This window comes from Pogona vitticeps, chromosome 12, assembly GCF_051106095.1.
Source record: "Pogona vitticeps strain Pit_001003342236 chromosome 12, PviZW2.1, whole genome shotgun sequence".
NCBI lineage: Eukaryota > Metazoa > Chordata > Lepidosauria > Squamata > Agamidae > Pogona > Pogona vitticeps.
This window is the reverse complement of record NC_135794.1, coordinates 11,680,583-11,699,263: the sequence shown is the minus strand read 5'-3', so window position 1 is coordinate 11,699,263 and position 18,681 is coordinate 11,680,583. Positions and strand designations below refer to the sequence as shown.

Below are 18,681 nucleotides of genomic sequence, written 5' to 3'. Positions count from 1 at the left end.
AGTGAAAACATCTCAGTGAGAGAACCGGGGGGGGGGGGCTCTGGGGTGGTTTCTGCCATCTAGGAAGCAGGTATAAAACAGGCAAGTGGGATCCAGGAGGAGGGGCTGGAGGGACCTGCCCAAAGCAAAAGGGTGCAATGAGGAGGGCGACCGTTCTCGACTTTCAATAATCAATCAAATATTTGGCTTCGGATACTAGTTTCAGTCAGATGCCATGAATATCATTATACACCGAGACCTGGAAACAGGAAACATCTGACAGCAGATAGGGCGGGAGCATCCCTCTGAGAGCTGAAAATCTTCTCTCTCTAATCCTCAAGTTTTCTTGATCTGCCAGAAAATAAATTCTGTTAGGCTCCTGATGTGGGAGGGGAAAAAAAAATACCAGGAGGAGGTTTCACCTGGGAGACCCTGGCATCTGACGGTGGAAGGTTCCCGCTTCTCTGTCGACCGGAGTGCTCAGGGAGGGGCTGCTCGTGAGGGCAGAAAAGCCAGGGTTGGGACCTCCCGGGCTCCTCCTTCACTCTCCGGAGTCCTGAAGGCATTTTCCCTTGAGAAAGCAAGTGCAAGCCTTCGGGGAGGGCCGGGGGACGGACGGACGGACGCCCCAAAGGTCCCGAGCCCGGGCAGAGCGCACCAGGCGACAGCCCGTCCCTCCCTCCCTCCGCCCCCGCCACCTTCGTGGCCACGAAGGGGCGGCCTTTCCGGACGGGAGCCGCGCTCCTGCCTGCCGAGCCAAGTGCGCGCTGCCCTGCGGACCGGCAGGATGGGTCCCCTCGCGCTGCTGGCGCTGCTCCTGGCCGCTTGCTCGGCGGGCTCGGACTTTGCCGGCGGCGGCGGCGACCCAGGTACTTCGCGGGGGGCGGGGGGGGGCACGGCTGCCCTTGCGAGGGAGGACGGCCGATGGCTTCCTAACCCAGAGAACGGAGGGGCTGGAGGGCGACTTCCCGGCAGGGCAGCCCGGCTGCTCCCTGGGCCGGCCGCGGCTGCCACGGCGAAGGGCGAAGGTCGGGGGGGGGGGGCGGCGGTGTGGGGGGCGTCCCCGGGCTGAGACGCGGGACCGTCCGGCTGGCTGGCCAGGGTTGCGCGGCAAGGGGGCTCGCCCAGCGCCTTCTCGCCTCTCACGCCCGGCTTTCTTCTCTCCCGGCTTCTCCACGGACCCCGGCAGACGAGCGGCTCTTCAGGCTGTGGCTGGCTCAGGTGAGGCGGCGCGGCTTGGTCGCCAACGGGGGGGGGGCTCCCACTCGCCTGCCTGCCTGCCTGCCTGCCTGCCTCCCACGGCGGCCGGTGGAAACTCCCCGGCCCTCTGAGGGGACTTTCCCCAGACCTAGAAGGAAAGGCAGGCGCGGGAGAGAGGGAGGGAGGGAGGGAAGGGGGGGGATCCGGCAGCAGCAGCAGCCTTTTTCCCAGGCCCAGGAGTTCCCCGGTTGCGACGCTCTTGGGAAGGAAGAGCAGCAGTGGAGCACCGCCGGCACAGATTCGCAGCAAACGCAAAAGATCGCCCCGGGTAGCGAGAGAGGTTTCGGTCCGTGGCTGCAGAGCCGCCGGAGGCTGGGAGTCTAATTCCCCCCCAATCCCCCTCCCGCCCTCCCGCGACTCCTTGGCAGGGGGCTGGGCTCGGTGACCCGAAGGGCCCTTTCCAGCTCTGCCATTCCAAGACGTGGTTCGGCCGGCTCCAGAAACAGAAACAGCAGAAAGTGGTTTTGGGGTGTCCCGTTTTCCTCCGCATTTTGGTTCCATGCAGGCTAATTGGTATTTAGAAAAGAGGATATGATGCTGCGGCCCCCAGAAAGCAAATCAAAACCACTGAGGTGACAGCTCGTGAGTCTTTCAGAGGATCTTTTCCGTCCCAAGAAGTGGCCAAGGGGATTTTACTCGGAACCAACGGAATGCCGGCTCTGCACTACATAAGCCTGGGCGGGGAAAGTACATACCAGTCTAAATAGGTCCACACCAGACTTTCACTTCTTTGTTCTACCGCAGCAGCTTTTTCCGCTTCTTTTACAGAATAACAAACATTACAGCCTGGGGGAAGAATACCAGCAGCGGTTTCAGAACTTTGTTAGCAATAAGAGGAAGATTGATAAGCACAATGCTGGGAACCACACCTTCCAAAGTAGGCTCTTTATGGATGAAAAACTGCCATGTGTTTGCTTTACTCCTTTAAGAATTGCGGGGGGGGGTACTGTTCCATGATGGGACCCTACTTTCTCCTGACTGCCTTTCTTGTTTCTAGTGGGTCTGAATGCATTCTCAGACATGACATTCAATGAATTCAGAAAGAAGTATCTCTGGCATGAACCCCAGGTAAGGGCAAGCTCGTGTCTCATTGTAATATCTGAAGTCCCTGGTAACTTGCAGCACAACTTTCGGCACACGGGCTCAGAGGCAAGACACACACTATGTTCATGTGCCCTTTGAACAGGGTTCTTGGCTAGAGGCAGACCCCAAATCAGAACAAGATCCCAGGAAAGTTCAACAAAAGGTTCAAGAAAAAACAGACACCGTGCAGCCTCTGCTTGAAGAATATAGTTGAGGTGGAGAATAGGATGTAACACCATTAAGAGTGTTACATTCAGAATTATTTTTAATTATCGTTGTTTAAGTAAAAACATGATAAAAATTTTGAATGGAAATTGTGAATGCGGGCAGAATGAGGAACTCCTTCAAAGCCAAAGCGCTATCTGAATAATGCTGGCAGTTGCTGACAGCTGCTCCACCTCTGATATAGAAGAATGATCATATTGGATGTGTCAGGGCTTATTACCTATTTGAAAACCCTTACCCTGAAATCAAATGCAACAAAAACACATGCTCTCTTTCTTTATTCATAACATTTATCTTCCTAATTGTTAAGGTACAAATATAGATCTTTAGCGCATGTGATCACAGAAGACAACCAGGCCATTAAGGAAAATAATGAGCGTGAAGTTCAGGATTTTTATGGCACTTTTCCTGGTGCGTAGACAGAATCACATGTATTATTTAAGCATGATTTAAATGTGACGTTGGCGGTACAAGGAGGTAATAGTGTGGGATAGCAGACTGGGCATGCGGCGTCATGATTGAGAGCCTACCTTCGTTGTGGAATATTGCACAGAGGTATTCTCTTGCTCAGCCTGCTTTCTGTTTGAGGCTGGACTCAGTAACCCTGAGATAGCCAGTGTCATGTACCAGCTGCTAGCAGTGCTGGGGCAGCCGTAGATATGGCACTAAAGTTATTCTGCGGTGACTAGGGAAATCAGAAAGGTTTAAAATAGGCAGCCTCTGAGCCCCTTGAACACAAATCCAGATTTCTCATAAATTGCTCATTTGTCAAAGCAAACCTTGACTGTTCTTGTGACAAAGGATGAGCTCCTGTTTCTGTTGGGAGGGGAAGGATCACATCTTGGACTGAGTGGTGACTGAATGTAGGTCCCTGTTGTTGCTTTCAGAACTGTTCTGCCACTACTAGCAACTTTGTTAGCCGTGCTGGACCATATCCAAAAACCATAGACTGGAGGAAGAAAGGAAAGTATGTGACACCCGTGAAAAACCAGGTAAAAAAAGCAGATCTTGGCTTTTTGGGTACCAAATAATAAAGGGACAAGAAATAACCTTTATTTCGAACTTGTGAGAAATTCACACCCCCAGCTTTGTTAATATAATCACTAATATAATCCTGGGATCTTAGAAATCTTGGAGATAGAAATAGTAGGAGAGATACAAACATTCTGCCACCTTCCTAGCTTCTTGAACTTACTAAGATATACTGTATTTTTCCATGTATAATATGCCCCCACATGTAACCCAGAATTCTAACCCAGAATTTCTTTCTTCGGAAGAAAATGGAGGGGGAAAGCAAGAATCATCAAAGCGATTCCTGCTTTCCCTCTCCGCTTTCTCTGGAAGAAAGTGGAGGGGGAAAGCACTTTCCTCACTAGAAAGTGCTTTCTTGCAAGGAAAGTGGAGAGGGAAAAGCACTTTCTTGCAAGGAAAGTGGAGGGGGAAAGCAGAAATCATCACAATGCTCTGATTCCTACTTTTCCCCTCCACTTTTTGCAAAGAAAGTGGAGGGGAAAAGCACTCATCTTGTACACAGAAAAATCTGGTGTTCTCTGTTGCTTTGATTTCTGCCATCTTCCTTCCCCTCCCAAGGGTCCTTGTGGCAGCTGCTGGACTTTCTCAACCACTGGCTGTTTGGAGTCTGCTATTGCCATCGCAACAGGGAAGTTACTGAACCTGGTAAGGCTTCTTGACTGAGCTCCTCTCCTTTTTATTCTTTTTATAATATACTGTATGTGTGTTTCTTTGTCTACTTACAGCATTTTATCTGCCCTTCCTTTCACTGAGTCCTTAAGGTGATTTGAAATGAATTCATCAGAACAATAACCATTGTTTGAACAATCTAAAATAAACAAGCAAACAAAACAATAAACAACCCTTAAATAAAATATAAATTACAATAAGTTGCAATAAACAATACAAATATTGTTTATTGCAACTTTTAATAATCAAAGGGCACAATTAATCAGTAAAATGCAGTAAAACAGTGTAGTGATAAGGAAGCAAGCCAGTCTAAGAGTAGCCATAGTAGCCAGATGGGTGATGTACGAATGAATGAATGAATGAATGAATGAATGAATGAATGAATGAATGAATGAATGAATGAATGAATGAATGAATAAATAAATAAATAAATAAATAAATAAATAAATAAATAAATAAATAAAATACAATAACACTTCTTGGAAGGGAGGTCTGTACTCAGCGGCCTGCTACACATTGTGGACCCTCTTTCAGGTATCCACCAGCTCTGCCTCAGATTTCAGTCATATAGCAAACCTTTGGATGATGAGCAAAGGCTGTGAGTTAGTCTATATGGGGGAAGGCCTTATTTCAGATGCCCTGGACCCCAGGCATTTTAGGCCACATCTGACTAGCTTTCTTGCAAGACAGAATGGCTTCCTTCTTCAGAACGATGCAGAAGGAAGCAAGAAGGCAGAACTCCCATGAGTGCACTTAAGATCAATAGGGATTGCAACTAGCTAGAAGCAGCAAGGCTATGACATCCATCAGATGTTTGCAGCAGGAACACTTGGCCAGATTGTCAGCAGCTATGCTGTGTTGGTTTTAAAAATGAAAAGTTGTGCAGGAATGTTCTTAAATAGCTGCAGATGCCTCTCACCTTACTTTCATCAACTTTTGCTTTGCCGTAGTAAAAAGACAGATGTTTTTAAATTGTGAAAACAAACATAGGTAAATTGACTAAATGTGGGCTTTGGAAAGGATAAGCTTCCATATAGTTTAGGTGTGAGTAATTTATCAGTGAGTAGGGTTAGAAGAGACCATTACTATATATAATGATTGTCCTTTTTCTCTGTTGGAGAAATTCCAGTCCCCTCTGAGGCCAATGATACATATCTTAACCCTGCTGAGGACAGTTATAGGATGCCATCCTATGGCACAGGATAACAGAATTGGATTTTTTCAAACACTGGATAGGTTGGAGGCAGAGGGCTTGATTCAATTTGCTGTAAGCTTGTTTGTAAGGAAAATCAAGCTGGGAGAGGGATTTCCTGTGATTTTCCTGGCCCAAACAGTCTCCCTCATCCCCTCCCTTAGGCTGAGCAACAACTGGTTGACTGTGCTCAGAACTTCAACAACCATGGATGTAGTGGGTAAGTGGTGCCATTTGGCACTGGTTTCTAGCTCATGGGTCCTTTGAGTCTTTCTAGTCTATTTTGTTCGACCAGCATTTTCTTTTCTTTGTTAATTATAAGAGTGAAACTGAAACTCATCTGTGCATTTTGTGGTTTTTCTCTTCTCAGAGGTCTCCCCAGCCAGGCATTTGAGTACATCCTGTACAACAAAGGACTCATGGGGGAGGATATGTACCCTTATCATGCAGAGGTATTGTTGTGTTGTTTATAAAACTGTATGTAATAGGTTACCTTTTACATTGGCTAGCTTTTATATGTCTTCCTTATCTTCTGCACAGAATGGTACCTGCAAATTCCAGCCTCAGAAAGCCATTGCATTTGTCAAAGATGTCATCAACATCACCCTGGTGAGCAACTGTTTATTCAGCAGCAGCAGGAATTATCCCCGGTTTTGGCCCTAGTTCCAGAGCCAGCTTAGAGGGGCTGATTCCTTACCATGGACAATTCAGCCTTGTGTTTTCTCTCCATAGTGTATCTCACTCAGGATGATGTAAGGATTCTGCTCACCATGAGCATGCCACTTTTCCTTGGATGCTTCTTTATTTTATTTATTGCTTTGAAATGTTTATTTCCTACCATTTCCTCAATTGTAATTTTCTTTTATTTTTTCTTAATGCAGTTTCTTTCCAGCAAACTTCTGCTTCATTAGAGTGCACTCAGAGCCCATCTTTTCTGCCTCTCCCTAACCAAACATGCAGAAAGGAAGTAATTCTTGTTTTCACACAAGATGACTTAAAATATCATTGAAGGTCTGTGAAACCTTATGTCCTTTCAAAAAAGTAGTTGCAAGCAGTTCTTGAAATATTTGCCCACTTTGTTCCATGGATTTCGGAAAACAGGTTGCAGATCTAACAAATCTCTGCTTTAGATCATAACGACATCCTAAGTCCTTTGTTGATTCAGATGTTGCATATTAACATTCTGGAATTGTCTCCTTCCAGTATGATGAACAGGGCATGGAAGAAGCAGTAGGGAGATACAATCCAGTGAGCTTTGCCTTTGAAGTGACAGAAGACTTCATGCACTACAAGCAGGGGGTTTACACCAGGTGAGTACTATTAGATGTACGAAATATTAGGCAATGTGGTGTTTGTGAATGCAAATATGGATAATGAGCCTGCAGTTACGTTCAAGATCTGGACTAAAATGAGCCATCCCTGATTATGTTGTTTCTGGAGCAGTGAGACAGAAAGTGTGCACCATCCTGGAAATCCAATTAGTTTTTGGTTGCCATTATAGTGTTAATTCAGTCCATCATTAATAAAACTTTTTTTTCCTGCAGCACACAATGTGATAAAACCCCAGACAAGGTCAATCATGCGGTCCTGGCTGTAGGCTATGGAGAAGAGAATGGACTTCCTTACTGGATTGTGAAAAATTCTTGGGGCTTCCAATGGGGCATGGATGGGTAATGCATTCAACTTCTACCTCAATTTATTCTCCCTGCAGAAAACTCATTCAGCCCACCACATCTCTTTAAAAATCAAACAAATCAGAAATATCCAAGGTTTTCTTTGTCATCATGGAATCCCCTGTAATATTATTTAACTTTACTTATTTATTTATTTATTTATTTAACTTATATGCTGCCCACTCTACCCAAAGGTCTCTGGGCGGCTTACAACAATTAAAATTCAATTAAAATACAATAGAAGATAAAATGATTAGAATACAATTAAAATTGCCATCGGGACCCACAGTTGATGTTATTTCAATTAAAAGCCTTCTGGAAGGTTTTAACCTGGCACCGAAATGTCATCAACGTCGAGTACATGGGGCCAAATTTTTCCCAAGCACAGTCATTAGAGAGCTCTGCTTTGGGGCAAATTTTAGGAAGTGACCTTAGTAACACAAACACACCATATTTAAAATTCCTTCTTCTTTGTCTTGGAGGGACAAGGGTATTTCACCAATAGGAAGCTCCCATAATTGAAAATCTTTTTTTCCTTTTTTAGATATTTCTATATTGAACGTGGAAAGAACATGTGCGGACTGGCTGACTGTGCCTCCTACCCAGTTCCTCTCATCTAAAGCGAGGCTGGATTTCAATATGGGGAGATAGAAGTAGGCAATGCCTGAAGGTGCCAAGCAGTAAAGAACGACAAGGAGGAACAGCATCCCTATGGGGAGGAGCTCAGCGAGTGGACATTTCCTCCTCCGTATCCAAGGGAGAGACCACAGTGTGATTTCAGCCTGATTTGCTATGCTTGCCAAACGCCTCACTCCCGTTTTTCATTTCCCCAGCAGTACTGCTCAAACGGCATCAAATTATGCCTTTTTATTAATTCTCTGGTACCGCATCCCTAATACGTGATCTCTCACACACCCTGTAAGAAAGTAACTGATATATCGCCGCGTTTCCCCCGACACGCACAGACATTGCGCCGCTTCACTGAATCATTTTTGTAAAGGACTTCTATTCAGATTTATAATAAAAAGGATTTATAAATGATCGGGCTTCTTTGGGACGGTCCTTTGGGTGATGTGCGGCACTTGGGGAGGGAGGGAGGGAGGGAAAGCCGCTCTCGGCCTCCGCAGCCTCCTCACGAACGTCCTTGCTCTTCCCCTTCCGGGTTTCACAACACTTTCCGGTGTCGGTCTCTTCCTCCGCCTCCTGAGGGCGCCCAAAAACCACGACCTGCAGACGTCACTTCCTGCAGAGGCTGCCGGGAGAAATATTCCCGTGGCCAATCAGGTGCCCCGAACTCGAAGAAGGCGCGCTATGTAAACTGAGGCGGGTGTTGTTCGCTCGGCCTCCCCTTTTCCCCTTTCCTTTCTCGCGGGCAGTGAGAGGGCCGCGGGGCCCGCCGGGGATTCCTTCCCGCCGCGTCGGGGTGAGGCGGAGCCCTTGCAGGGCAAGCGGGGAGCGAGACGCGTCGGCGGCCCCGAGGCGGGCGAGCAGGCAGGCAGGGCGAGCCGCCCGCTTTCTTCGGTCGCGGCGTGGAAGTCCCCGAGCATTTCTGGCGCCGGTGCCCGGTTCTGCCGCCGCAGGGGTGGCCCGGCCTTCGGTGCGGAGGCCCCTCGCCTTTCCGCACCAACCGCTGTCGCTGCCTTCCAGAATCAGGGTCCCCGAATCCATTGGGGTGCTCTTAGTAAGAGGAGACCCGTTGAGTCAGAGGGACTGAAGTGTTGGTTCGTCCTTCGCCAATATAGACGATGGGCCTGGCAGGGCTTTGCTTCGTGGGTCTTCTCCGGGAAAGGCCTTAGTCCAAATCTATTAGTCTCAATCAGAGCAGAACCCATCGGTTCAGTGGCATTTACATTAGTGCTGACTGAGGTAATAATGATTCAGCAGACTGGACGACCAATTGGAATTATGCCCCAGTCTTTTTTTAATTAAGTCTTTCCGACGACCTTTTGACTGCAGTGTAAGGGAGTTGACCCTGAGGAGGGCTTCTACATGCAAACCTGTCCTCAGGTTTGAGGCTTTTAGCAAGGTCTTGTGTTGCACATACTGCTCTAGTGTGAATTTGATCAGGTCAAAATCCACTCTCTTCCCTGCAAAGATGTGACTTTTTGGAGACAGAATTAAGACTTTGCACAATGTCAGCAATAGCAGCAGTTAGTTGTTACTGCAAGGAATGAGCATTACTCAAGGGAATTATTGAAAGCAGTTCTTGAGATCTTCATGAGAGTTTTTCAAGAGTTTTCTAAGAATTCCTGTTGACTGGGGAAAGGCAGCTCCAGTAATAACTTCAGTCAGAGATAGACAATAGAGCTGATGTGGCTTATTCTCCATGTGCTGCTTATTTTCCATGTGCTTCTGTTTATAAGTATGTGTCTTTGACAGTTTAAATTGAGTTTGATAATTCTGATTTCCCCCCCCCCTGGTATTTACTAACTTGAATAGTTGGGACGACAGAAGCCTGTGGAACTCCATAATCAAAGCAATGACAGACTCTATCCAGAAAACGTTTTCTTAAAAATGATTTAGACACACAATCTTATGAAATAGAATAAAAATTTATAGTCTTTATTCTGTTCTAATGCCTTTGAGCTATAATACATGTAAAACTGAAACAGGACATTTTAAAAGTAAAAAGCATTTTAACAACATTTCTTTAAAAAATTCTGATTTTAATTGCAGTATAGCAATGCATTTTAATTGCTTTCCAAAATATTTTTACTCTCTCTGTTCCATGGTAGATGGCACCTTTATCATCTGTCTACTGCCCAAAAATTGTAACGGGCAGAATCCCCCTCCTTCATACTCCCTTCTGTTTACAGGTTGGGAGCCTAAAGGTGTCCTGTCCTGATTACCCCAGATGCCACTGAGAAACACGCTTGCTTGCACTATGTGAGGGACAGAATATCAGTCAATTCTTTACCCATAGATTTTGCCTGCTTTCTTACCCATAGATCCTTTTTAAAAACCTGCATCTGTATTGCCAGTACCTCTGCTTCACAGATTTGTCATTATTGTGCTTTTCTGTTTCCTTATTTTTGAAAATAGAATGGCAAATATTCCCCAAAACAACCTTCAGAAGCAGCTTGAACTTTTTTCTGCCAAAGGAATCCTACAGAGACCAACACTTTCTAAACCCAAAGCTTTGTAAGTATTGATTGGTTATGGCTTACCTTTTCAAACTGCTGTCAAATTATGGAAAGTGATATTCACCATTTTCTTCGAAAAATATTTATTTTCCTAATGCCTTTTTAAAGCCAGATTATTAATTGATTTGTGTTGTAGAAAGTTCTTATGAATGTCAAAATGCTTTAAAATATCTTTTAGGCTCATGTTTGTGAGGGTTCAATAGGGGCCTGATTGAGATTTTGCACAGAGACTACAGGCTTGGTCGGAATAAGTCAAAAGCAGTATTTATTGCAACATTTAACTCAGGGTTCGTAACTCTCAGACTTATATCAGCTTTATCTCTCGTTTACAATGGGTCCCATGAGGGCATCCAAACATCTTGCACAAATGGGTTATAACTAGTTTCGTTCCATGGTCCCTTAGCAAAAGGGTTAGTGTCCTCAGGATCCTCTGAGTCTAGTCCCAGGTTGATTAAGGGTAGGGTCTCCTCGTCCCTCCCCTCTGAGTCGAAGGAGGGTTCTCCCCTGAGTAGTAAGTCCCACGGTCCGGCCAGTACCCTCTCCGACGGGCCTCCTCCAGCTGCCATGCTTTCTGTTCTCGTTCTTGTCTCTCCACCGCCTCTCTCTCTTCCCGCAACCGGTGTCGCCACTCCCGGGCTTCCTTTTCCCACCAGTAAGAGGGGCGCTGTAGTAGACCTCTTCTCCTTCTGTAATCTGCCTCTTCCCGAGGCACCTGGACCTTTTCACACTTCCCCGTCCATGGGTCTTCCACCCATATTAATTCCCAACCCCCCGGTATCTCATCTCTGTTCCCTTTTATATCCACTGTTGCTGCCTCCACAACGGCTCTGCCCCTTTCTTCTTTGCCTGCCGTTTCTGCTCCTGTTTGAGTGGCTATAGATATCTTGGCCAGCCCCTGCTCTAGGTCCCTGGTGTCTACACCCTGATGCGCTGTCTCGACAACCAGTGCGGACATGTCGGTCTGTGCCTCCTTTTCTTTCTTAGAGGAGGACGACACTCCGGCGAGGGCTTCTACCCCCTCGCCTCTAGTCTCACAATGTTACATTCAGATTACTGTGGACCCTCTACTTACAGCATTAATCCGTATTGGAGCAGTGGCTGCAGGTCAGAAAGTCTGTAGGTCGAGTCTCCATTGACCTACATTGCATTGAAAACCAATTAATCCTGTAACCGTCCGTCTTGTTCCGTTTTTGTTCCATTTTGGTTTTTTTTCTGGTCTGTAGGTCGATCCTCCAGCTGCAAGTCGAACCTAAATTTTGCAGCCAGAGAAGTTTGTAACTCGAAAAGTCTGTAAGTTGAGGGTCCACTGTACCTGTAGTGAATACTTGAGCATGAAATAGACTTATTTATTTCTGCCAGAATTTGGGCTACCATCACTTCCTCCAAAGACCTTTATATTGGCACAATATGTCATGAAACTAGATCTAGATACAGTGGGCAGGTGACTGCTGCCGCCAGTTCCTCTGATGGCTGTCACACTGGCAATTGATTGTGAAAGGATGGAGGAGCTGTTAGTGGGAATCAATGCAGGAAGGATGGAGGGTGTTTGACCTCCTTATTCTTCCTCTGGCTTCAAAGAAGACTTCCTAATTTAAGGAGGCAAAATATCTGGCCAGGACCACTTTCTAGCTTTGTGAAGTTTCCCTAAGTTGTATTGACCCAATGTAGGTATGAAAATCATTATTTTTTCAGATCTAAGCAAGATGTATATGTTATATTTTGTTGAAAGTTTTTTCTTTATGTAGTATTGTTTTTATACATTTTGCTGTATGTTTCTTGTAAGCCGCCTAGAGTGGTCTTAACCGACTAGATAGGCGGGATATAAATTAAATAAATAAGAACCGCCCACAATAGACCTTTGGTCTAGATGGGCGGGATAGAAATCCAATAAATAAAGTAAATAAATTATATGAAACTGAATGCTAAAGTGCACTCAGTGTTAATTGCTATTTACATTATTTATTTATTTATTTATACCCCGCCTATCTAGTAGAAAGACCATTCTAGGAGGTTGAATATCTCTGGAATTTCAAATGCAAATTTGAAAGCAGAAGAATATGTTTTAAAATATGTGGTATAAGAAATGCCAAGGAAGTAAAATAATGCTAGCTGGTTTCACTTGGTTCTTAAGACTTTTACCCCTTTATAAGGTCAATGACTAAATGTCTTAGTTATTTCTTTTTTATAGAGGCTTCACATTCCGAAAGAAAACCTCTTCTGGTATTTGTGCTCCAGGAGCAAATGATTTTGCCTTAAAGGAAAAAGATGCTAACTCTTCTCTGCAGAAAATAGATGTGTCTTTACCAAACACGAAAGATAAGAAGACCAAAATCAGTAGCTTCTTTGAAACAACATGTAAAGGACAGGTAGAAAAACAAAACCAGCCAACTGAGCCATGTTTGAACGTTTTGGATAGTTTCACATCTTCTAGCAAAGACAGTGAATGGAATGCACTGAAAGCTAGCCATAACTGTTTGTCCAGCTCGGTTATTAATCTCACTGATGTCTGGGATGACATAGATGACTTTGAAATAAGAGGGCACCAAAAGACATGTTCCAAGTTGTCAGTTTCATTTTCGGGTGTTCTGTCTCGAAAAGGCACTAAGGTTTCAAAAAACCTTAATCCGTTCACCAATTCATTGCCAAAGCCATCGGCTGCAGGAGGAAGTAAACAGTTATGCAGTGATCCCTGTATTGATAACAACAACAAAAGACAGATGCCTGATGACAAGAAGCAAAATGCTTCAAGGGATCAGACTGTCATCTGCCTTGACCCAACACCGAGCCATTGTGAAATCTTTGGCAATGAGGATTTTCAAGAAGAACCTGTAGCAAATTACTCAGGTGGCAAAAAGGAGGAATGTTTGGAAGGTAAATGGCTTCTTTTTTGAACATGTTTCTTAGTGTTTATGTAACAGGAATGAATTCCAGGAGAATACTGGCTGTGTTGTCCTTGCTACATGAAGTAATCTTCTGCTCCTTAAGGACTAACATATATTCTGTTTTATGTTTCACCGATAAGATATTTCATCAGGTGCATAAAATTCGGTAGTGATGATAGTGATGGGAAGATCTGTATTCTGGCATGCACATTGGTCTTTTTAAATTACCTCCTTCCTCTAAGGAATACACCATAGGCAAAAATGTTAACAGATTTAATAACAATTTTCAGATATAGATTAGGCTGATGAAAAGTGACTGATCAAAGGTCAGTAAGCTTTGTGGTTTAATGAAATTTCAACACAGGGTGTCTGCAGTCCACATCTAACCTTAACTATTGCCAAGGTTTTTTTAAAAAATGAACAAGGACAGATTCACATTGTGAAATCTGAGATGTTCTGGATATTGTAAGTGAGATTTATTCATAAAGAATACTTAAATCTCTAAATAGGTCCAGGTGCACTCAGTCCTTGTTTGTGCTTAGTTTTTGTAACTGTATGTGAGATGTGACGTAGTTTAGGTTGGTAAATCTGAATCAAAATTATTCCAATTCAATTTACAGAGTCTTATTTATTTGATACAGAGAGGTCAGGTAGGGTGGTAAATAAGAAAAGGTTCTGAAAACTGATTTTTTAAAAAATAAAAATACTTTTAATAAAATGCTTTATTTCTTGTTAAAGCACCAAATGACAGTGGCTTTATGCTAAATGAAAGGGAAGAACCAGATGATGGATGGAGTAGTCCAGTGGTGTGCAGTGAATTTGATGAAGAAGACTACGCAGATGTCATACCACCTTCCCCGGAAGAGATTTCTTCATCTGCATGCTCTTTTAAAAGCATTAGGTATGATAAAGAGTTATCAACCTGTATCCAAAGTGTTCATAAAAATGTTGAACAAAATGTTCAAGACCTGGACCTGCTATAGAAGTAGTTTGATTAAGTTGATGATACATGTATTGAGTTCTTTTTCACCATTAAATGACAAAAATGCAAAGGGGGAAAAAAGGCTAATAACAAATACAATGTCTAGATGATGTATGGAACTTTGCCATATGTAGTTTGAGACCTTAATGTCTCTTAATCTTAATCTTAGTCATGTTTTAAAAGAACCTGTGGCTGAGGAAATGCCCGAAGTCTTGAAAACCAACCATACAGATTCAGGAGGAGTTGCCAATGGAAACAATGACGTGCACGAAGGTAAAATAACTATAATCCTATAATGCCATTTTATCTATTTAATTTTGACAAATGGAAAGCCCCATGTGTTCTTCAGATAAAGGCGTATGCATTTTTACAGTTACCTAAATTACAGAACTGGGTAGCAACTTTTCTTAGGTTTAACTTGCGTTTTTGCTGGATACTGATATGACATTTGAGGTAAGAACTCCCTCAAAAACCATGTTTTGGATGCTTTTGTTTATCAAATAGTACTTATCTCTTGCGAACACATTTGAATCCCACAGAAATCTTTATAATCTACTAGCATATGAGCATGTTACAGTTTATAGGATCTTACAGTTTCACTGAGCAACAGGCCAACATAAAGTTGCTAGAGTATTATGAGGCAAGTGATACGATTATTGTTCAATGTTATTTTTTCAGGCCAATTTTCTCCTCTGGGACAGTCCCTCTATGATGTGATGGAGAGCATTTGTAAACTGGTGGATTCCATACCAGAAAGGGATCTGAAGTCTTTGCCACATGGGAAGGAACTAATTCAGATCAGAAATTACAGGTCTGTTGTAAGGCTGCATTACTTCAGAATGTACTTTTATGCTCTTTTTCTTGTTTCTCTGAAGTAAATACAGTGGAGATGTTATTAGTTTCTTCAAGATAGTTCATGAGATTAGGATCATCAATGGCTACTAGCTGAGACAGCCTATCAGGAAGTTGAGTCATGGCAGCTGGACTGCTTTCTTATTAGGTTGATACATTTTGCTACTCATCTAAGTAGGTTCTTCAGTTTGAGGAGAGTTGGTAGGAGACCCGTGATATATTCTCCACATTGGTTTAACTTGTCCCTGGTCTGAATCAGCTCGTTAGATGGACAAAGGACATCTAAGATTCTGTAGCCAACCTGACACTTAATCAATCCAGCCCACACCTAGTTAGCTTGCTAATCAGAATATCATGGGATACGTTGTCAAAGGCTTTGTTGGAGTCAAGATATATTATGTCTACAGCACTCCTACCATCTACTAGGAAGGTTACCTGATAAAATAAGATTCATCTGGCAGGATTTGTTCTTGACAAATCCATGTTGGCTTCTTCTATTTCAAAGATTTGGGGAGAGGCCTGTTTGTTCCTACTGCTGTTGCATTAGTCCTTTGTGTGAGAAATTGCATGGTTTGGGAACTTACACAGGAAGTACAGTGGTGCCCCGCATAGCGACCATAATCCGTGCCGAAAAAATCGTCGCTATGCGGGGAAAAAAACCCCATAAGAACGCATTAAAACACGTTTAATGTGTTCCTATGGGGAAAAAAAAATCACTGCTACGCAGAAATCCTCCATCTAGCCGCCATTTTTGCTGCCCGGTAAGCGAGGAAAGGGCGCGAAAACACTGCGGGCGGCCATTTTTTCCGGCAGCCATTTTGGAACCGCTGATCAGCTGTTTTAAAAACATCATTATGCGATAATTGGTAAGCGAAACACCAATCATTGCAAAGCGATGTTTTGCCATACAAAACATCGCAATGCGATCGCTTTTGCGATCACAAAAACCTCATCGCTATGCAGATTCTTTGTTAAACGGGGCACTCGTTAAGCGAGGCACCACTGTATTACTGAATACATCCCTGCACACATTTGAGAACTGTCCAACCACTTGCCCGAAGGACTGCTATGGAAACAGAAGAAACAAGCAGGATTCTATTGCTAAAATGTAATATATGTAAGCCCAAGTGGTTGTTTGAGGCATTTATGCACACGAATAAAGTGTCTAAGTGCCAGAGATTAAACACAATATGTTCAAAACACAAGCGTTTTTTTTGTATCTACACAGAGGCAGTTGCAAAAATCAGGATATTGTTTTAAGTAGTGCAATTATCAAGTGGGTTGCTCCTACTTTCTCAAGAGGAAGTATCATTCAAAGTCTTGTGTGCTTCCCATTGGCAGCAAATGTGAGCAGATTACTTGTAGAGATTTAAATAAATAAATAAGGTATAGTATATATTGATTGCAGTCTTTGAAAAAGGCAGTTAAGAATGAACTAACTACCTTAATTACATCTATTTACAGCATTTGCTAATTTGTCACTTAGAGAAGTGGTTGCTTCTGTCATTTTTTAAATTAATAGTTGTAGAGTTGTCTTGCAGGCATTATTTTTTTTTCTTTGGCACTGTGGATTGTGCCTGTTGATTTCTGAAACTTCCTTTGGGGCGTGATTTCTTAAGCAAGTAGTTTTTCTTCCTTGTGCTAAGAGGTACCCCATCTGGGATGGTTTCACATTTGTTTTACTTTGGGTAAAAAAAAACCTTAAACACAAGAGAGGAGAAGAACAGTGGAAATATTATGAAAGTTGATTCCTTTTAGTGCATGATGATTATCCAAACCTATCCAAAGCTTTTGCCACAATTAATGTCATGAGGCTTCAGTAATCCTCTTTGTGCTCTCAGTTCCCCAACCCAATCTTTCTATTTTGCTTAGTTCTACTCTCTTTTGTGTAATTCGTGTTCTTTCAGTGATTGCCGAAAGAGTGTATCTAAAAAAAGAGGAGAACATGGAAAATCCATGTAGAGTTTTTTATGTGTGTTTTCCTTTGCTGTTCAACCCTTTGTCAAAGTTCCTGATAGATTTTTCATCCAATACAGTGGTGCCTCACTTAACGATTTTAATTGGTTCAAAAAAAACCATCGCTATGGGAAAACATCGCTAAGTGAAACACGTTTTCCCATAGAGATGCATTGAAAACCGGATAATTCGTTCCAATAGGAACGGATTGCCGTCCTTAAGCGAAAATCGCCATAGGAAACATCGTTAAGCGATACAATGTTTCCCCCATTGGAATGCATTGAATCCTATTCATTGCATTTCAATGGTTTTGCGATGTCCGTTTTCGCTATTTTTAAAGTGTCTTAAAATGTTCAAAAACTGTTTTAAATGCTTGGAATCATTAGTGCACCTTCTAAAACGTGTGCAAACTTAATTTGGCTTTGTTCTGACTCTTCATTAATTTTTGGTGAATTTTTCCCCCCAATTGAAATGCACTGAACCTAAGTTTGACAGCTGTCAAACTTGGGTTCAATGAATTTCAATGGGGGAGAAACAAATTCACCAAAAATTAACGAAGACTCAGAAACTGTTTTAAATGCTTGGATTCGTTAGAGCACCTTGTAAAACGTGCAAACTTACTTTGGCTTTGTTCTGAGTCTTCATTAATTTTTGGTGAATTTATTTCTCCCCCATTGGAATGCATTGAAGTGCCCATTTGACAGCTGTCAAACTTGTGTTCAATGCATTTCAACGGGGGGAAAATTCACCAAAAATTAACGAAGACTCAGAACAAAGCCAAATTAAGTTTGCACATGTTTTAGAAGGTGCACTAACAATTCCACACATTTAAAACAGTTTTTGAACATTTTAAGACACTTTTAAAATTGCAAAAACGAACATTGTTAAGCGAAACAGGGGGCCCAAAATGCATTCGCTATGCGAAGCATGGTCCCGAAATCACTAAGCGAAAATCGCCCATAGGAAACATCGTTAAACGATGCGGAAAATTCTTTTAAAAAACCCATTGTTAAGCGAATACATAGTTAAACGAAGCAATCGCTAAGCGGGGCACCACTGTATAGAATTGCAAGGGTAGTCAGCAGAAAGTCTGACAGGGAGCAGGGATTAGAATTTGTAAGTCAGGAATCAAATACTTATTTCTTTCAGTCATTCCTTGTGGGATTACTGTGTGCTGAGTTCCTGGTGCCCTCCATCTTGGATTCTTGCGTGCCTGCTGTATATCTTCAATCCTTAACATTTTCCTTTTTCCCCCCAATTTTTTCTCCATTTCTTTGGATTACATTTGCCTGTCTGGCAGCCTGTCTATGCCACTCCATGTCCTTAGGATTATTTTTTGGATTCTACCCCCTCCTCCTGATTTCCTTGGCAGTTTTCTCCCTCTTTCTGTTTTGAGTTTTGTTCTTTCTTGGGTTATCTTTGCTACTAGTGCCTCCTGGACTCAAAGAGGAAAGTAAAAGGCATGAAGGGTGGCTGTTGGTTGCTTTGGTGAGTGGATGTCTCTGCATGCCAGGCAGGCAGTGCCTACCTGCCTACCTAGATGCTTCCTTGCCTTTTTGCTACTGTGCCCCGTCTCAAAGGGTCTCTGTTGTGCTGGATGGATGGCACTGAACTAATTTTCTTTTCCTTTCTGTGTGTGAATAGTAAAGATGTGCCATTTGGATTTTTGTTTGTGTGTTTAACCATATTCCAGAATTCTCAATTCTGGGTATTCCACCTGCCAAACTCACTCCTAAATTGTGCTAACCTGGAG

General features: G+C 43.2%; 2 protein-coding genes across 3 annotated transcripts in view; both read left to right on the top strand.

Annotated features, from left to right (window-relative positions):
• Positions 1-671: 671 nt before the first annotated feature.
• On the top strand, positions 672-8,154 carry CTSH (cathepsin H). Its single transcript, XM_072982210.2, has 12 exons — positions 672-848; positions 1,169-1,200; positions 2,008-2,116; positions 2,237-2,307; positions 3,435-3,539; positions 4,138-4,224; positions 5,605-5,660; positions 5,811-5,892; positions 5,981-6,049; positions 6,644-6,750; positions 6,985-7,110; positions 7,658-8,154. The coding sequence occupies exons 1-12, from the start codon at positions 767-769 to the stop codon at positions 7,731-7,733; spliced, it is 1,002 nt and encodes a 333-aa protein (XP_072838311.2). The 5' UTR covers positions 672-766; the 3' UTR covers positions 7,734-8,154.
• Positions 8,155-8,402: 248 nt separating this feature from the next.
• The window catches only part of BLM (BLM RecQ like helicase), a 52,590-nt gene continuing 42,311 nt past the window's right edge, over positions 8,403-18,681 (top strand). Inside the window, exons 1-6 of one of the 2 annotated variants that reach the window (XM_072982208.2) lie at positions 8,403-8,536; positions 10,156-10,254; positions 12,445-13,127; positions 13,877-14,039; positions 14,290-14,393; positions 14,799-14,931. In XM_072982208.2, coding sequence (XP_072838309.2) covers positions 10,157-10,254; positions 12,445-13,127; positions 13,877-14,039; positions 14,290-14,393; positions 14,799-14,931 — 1,181 coding nt within the window. In that variant the 5' untranslated portion in view covers positions 8,403-8,536; position 10,156. Of the gene's footprint in view, positions 8,537-8,840; positions 8,980-10,155; positions 10,255-12,444; positions 13,128-13,876; positions 14,040-14,289; positions 14,394-14,798; positions 14,932-18,681 lie in introns of those variants that run through there. The other variant, XM_072982209.2, reaches the window with a different exon arrangement.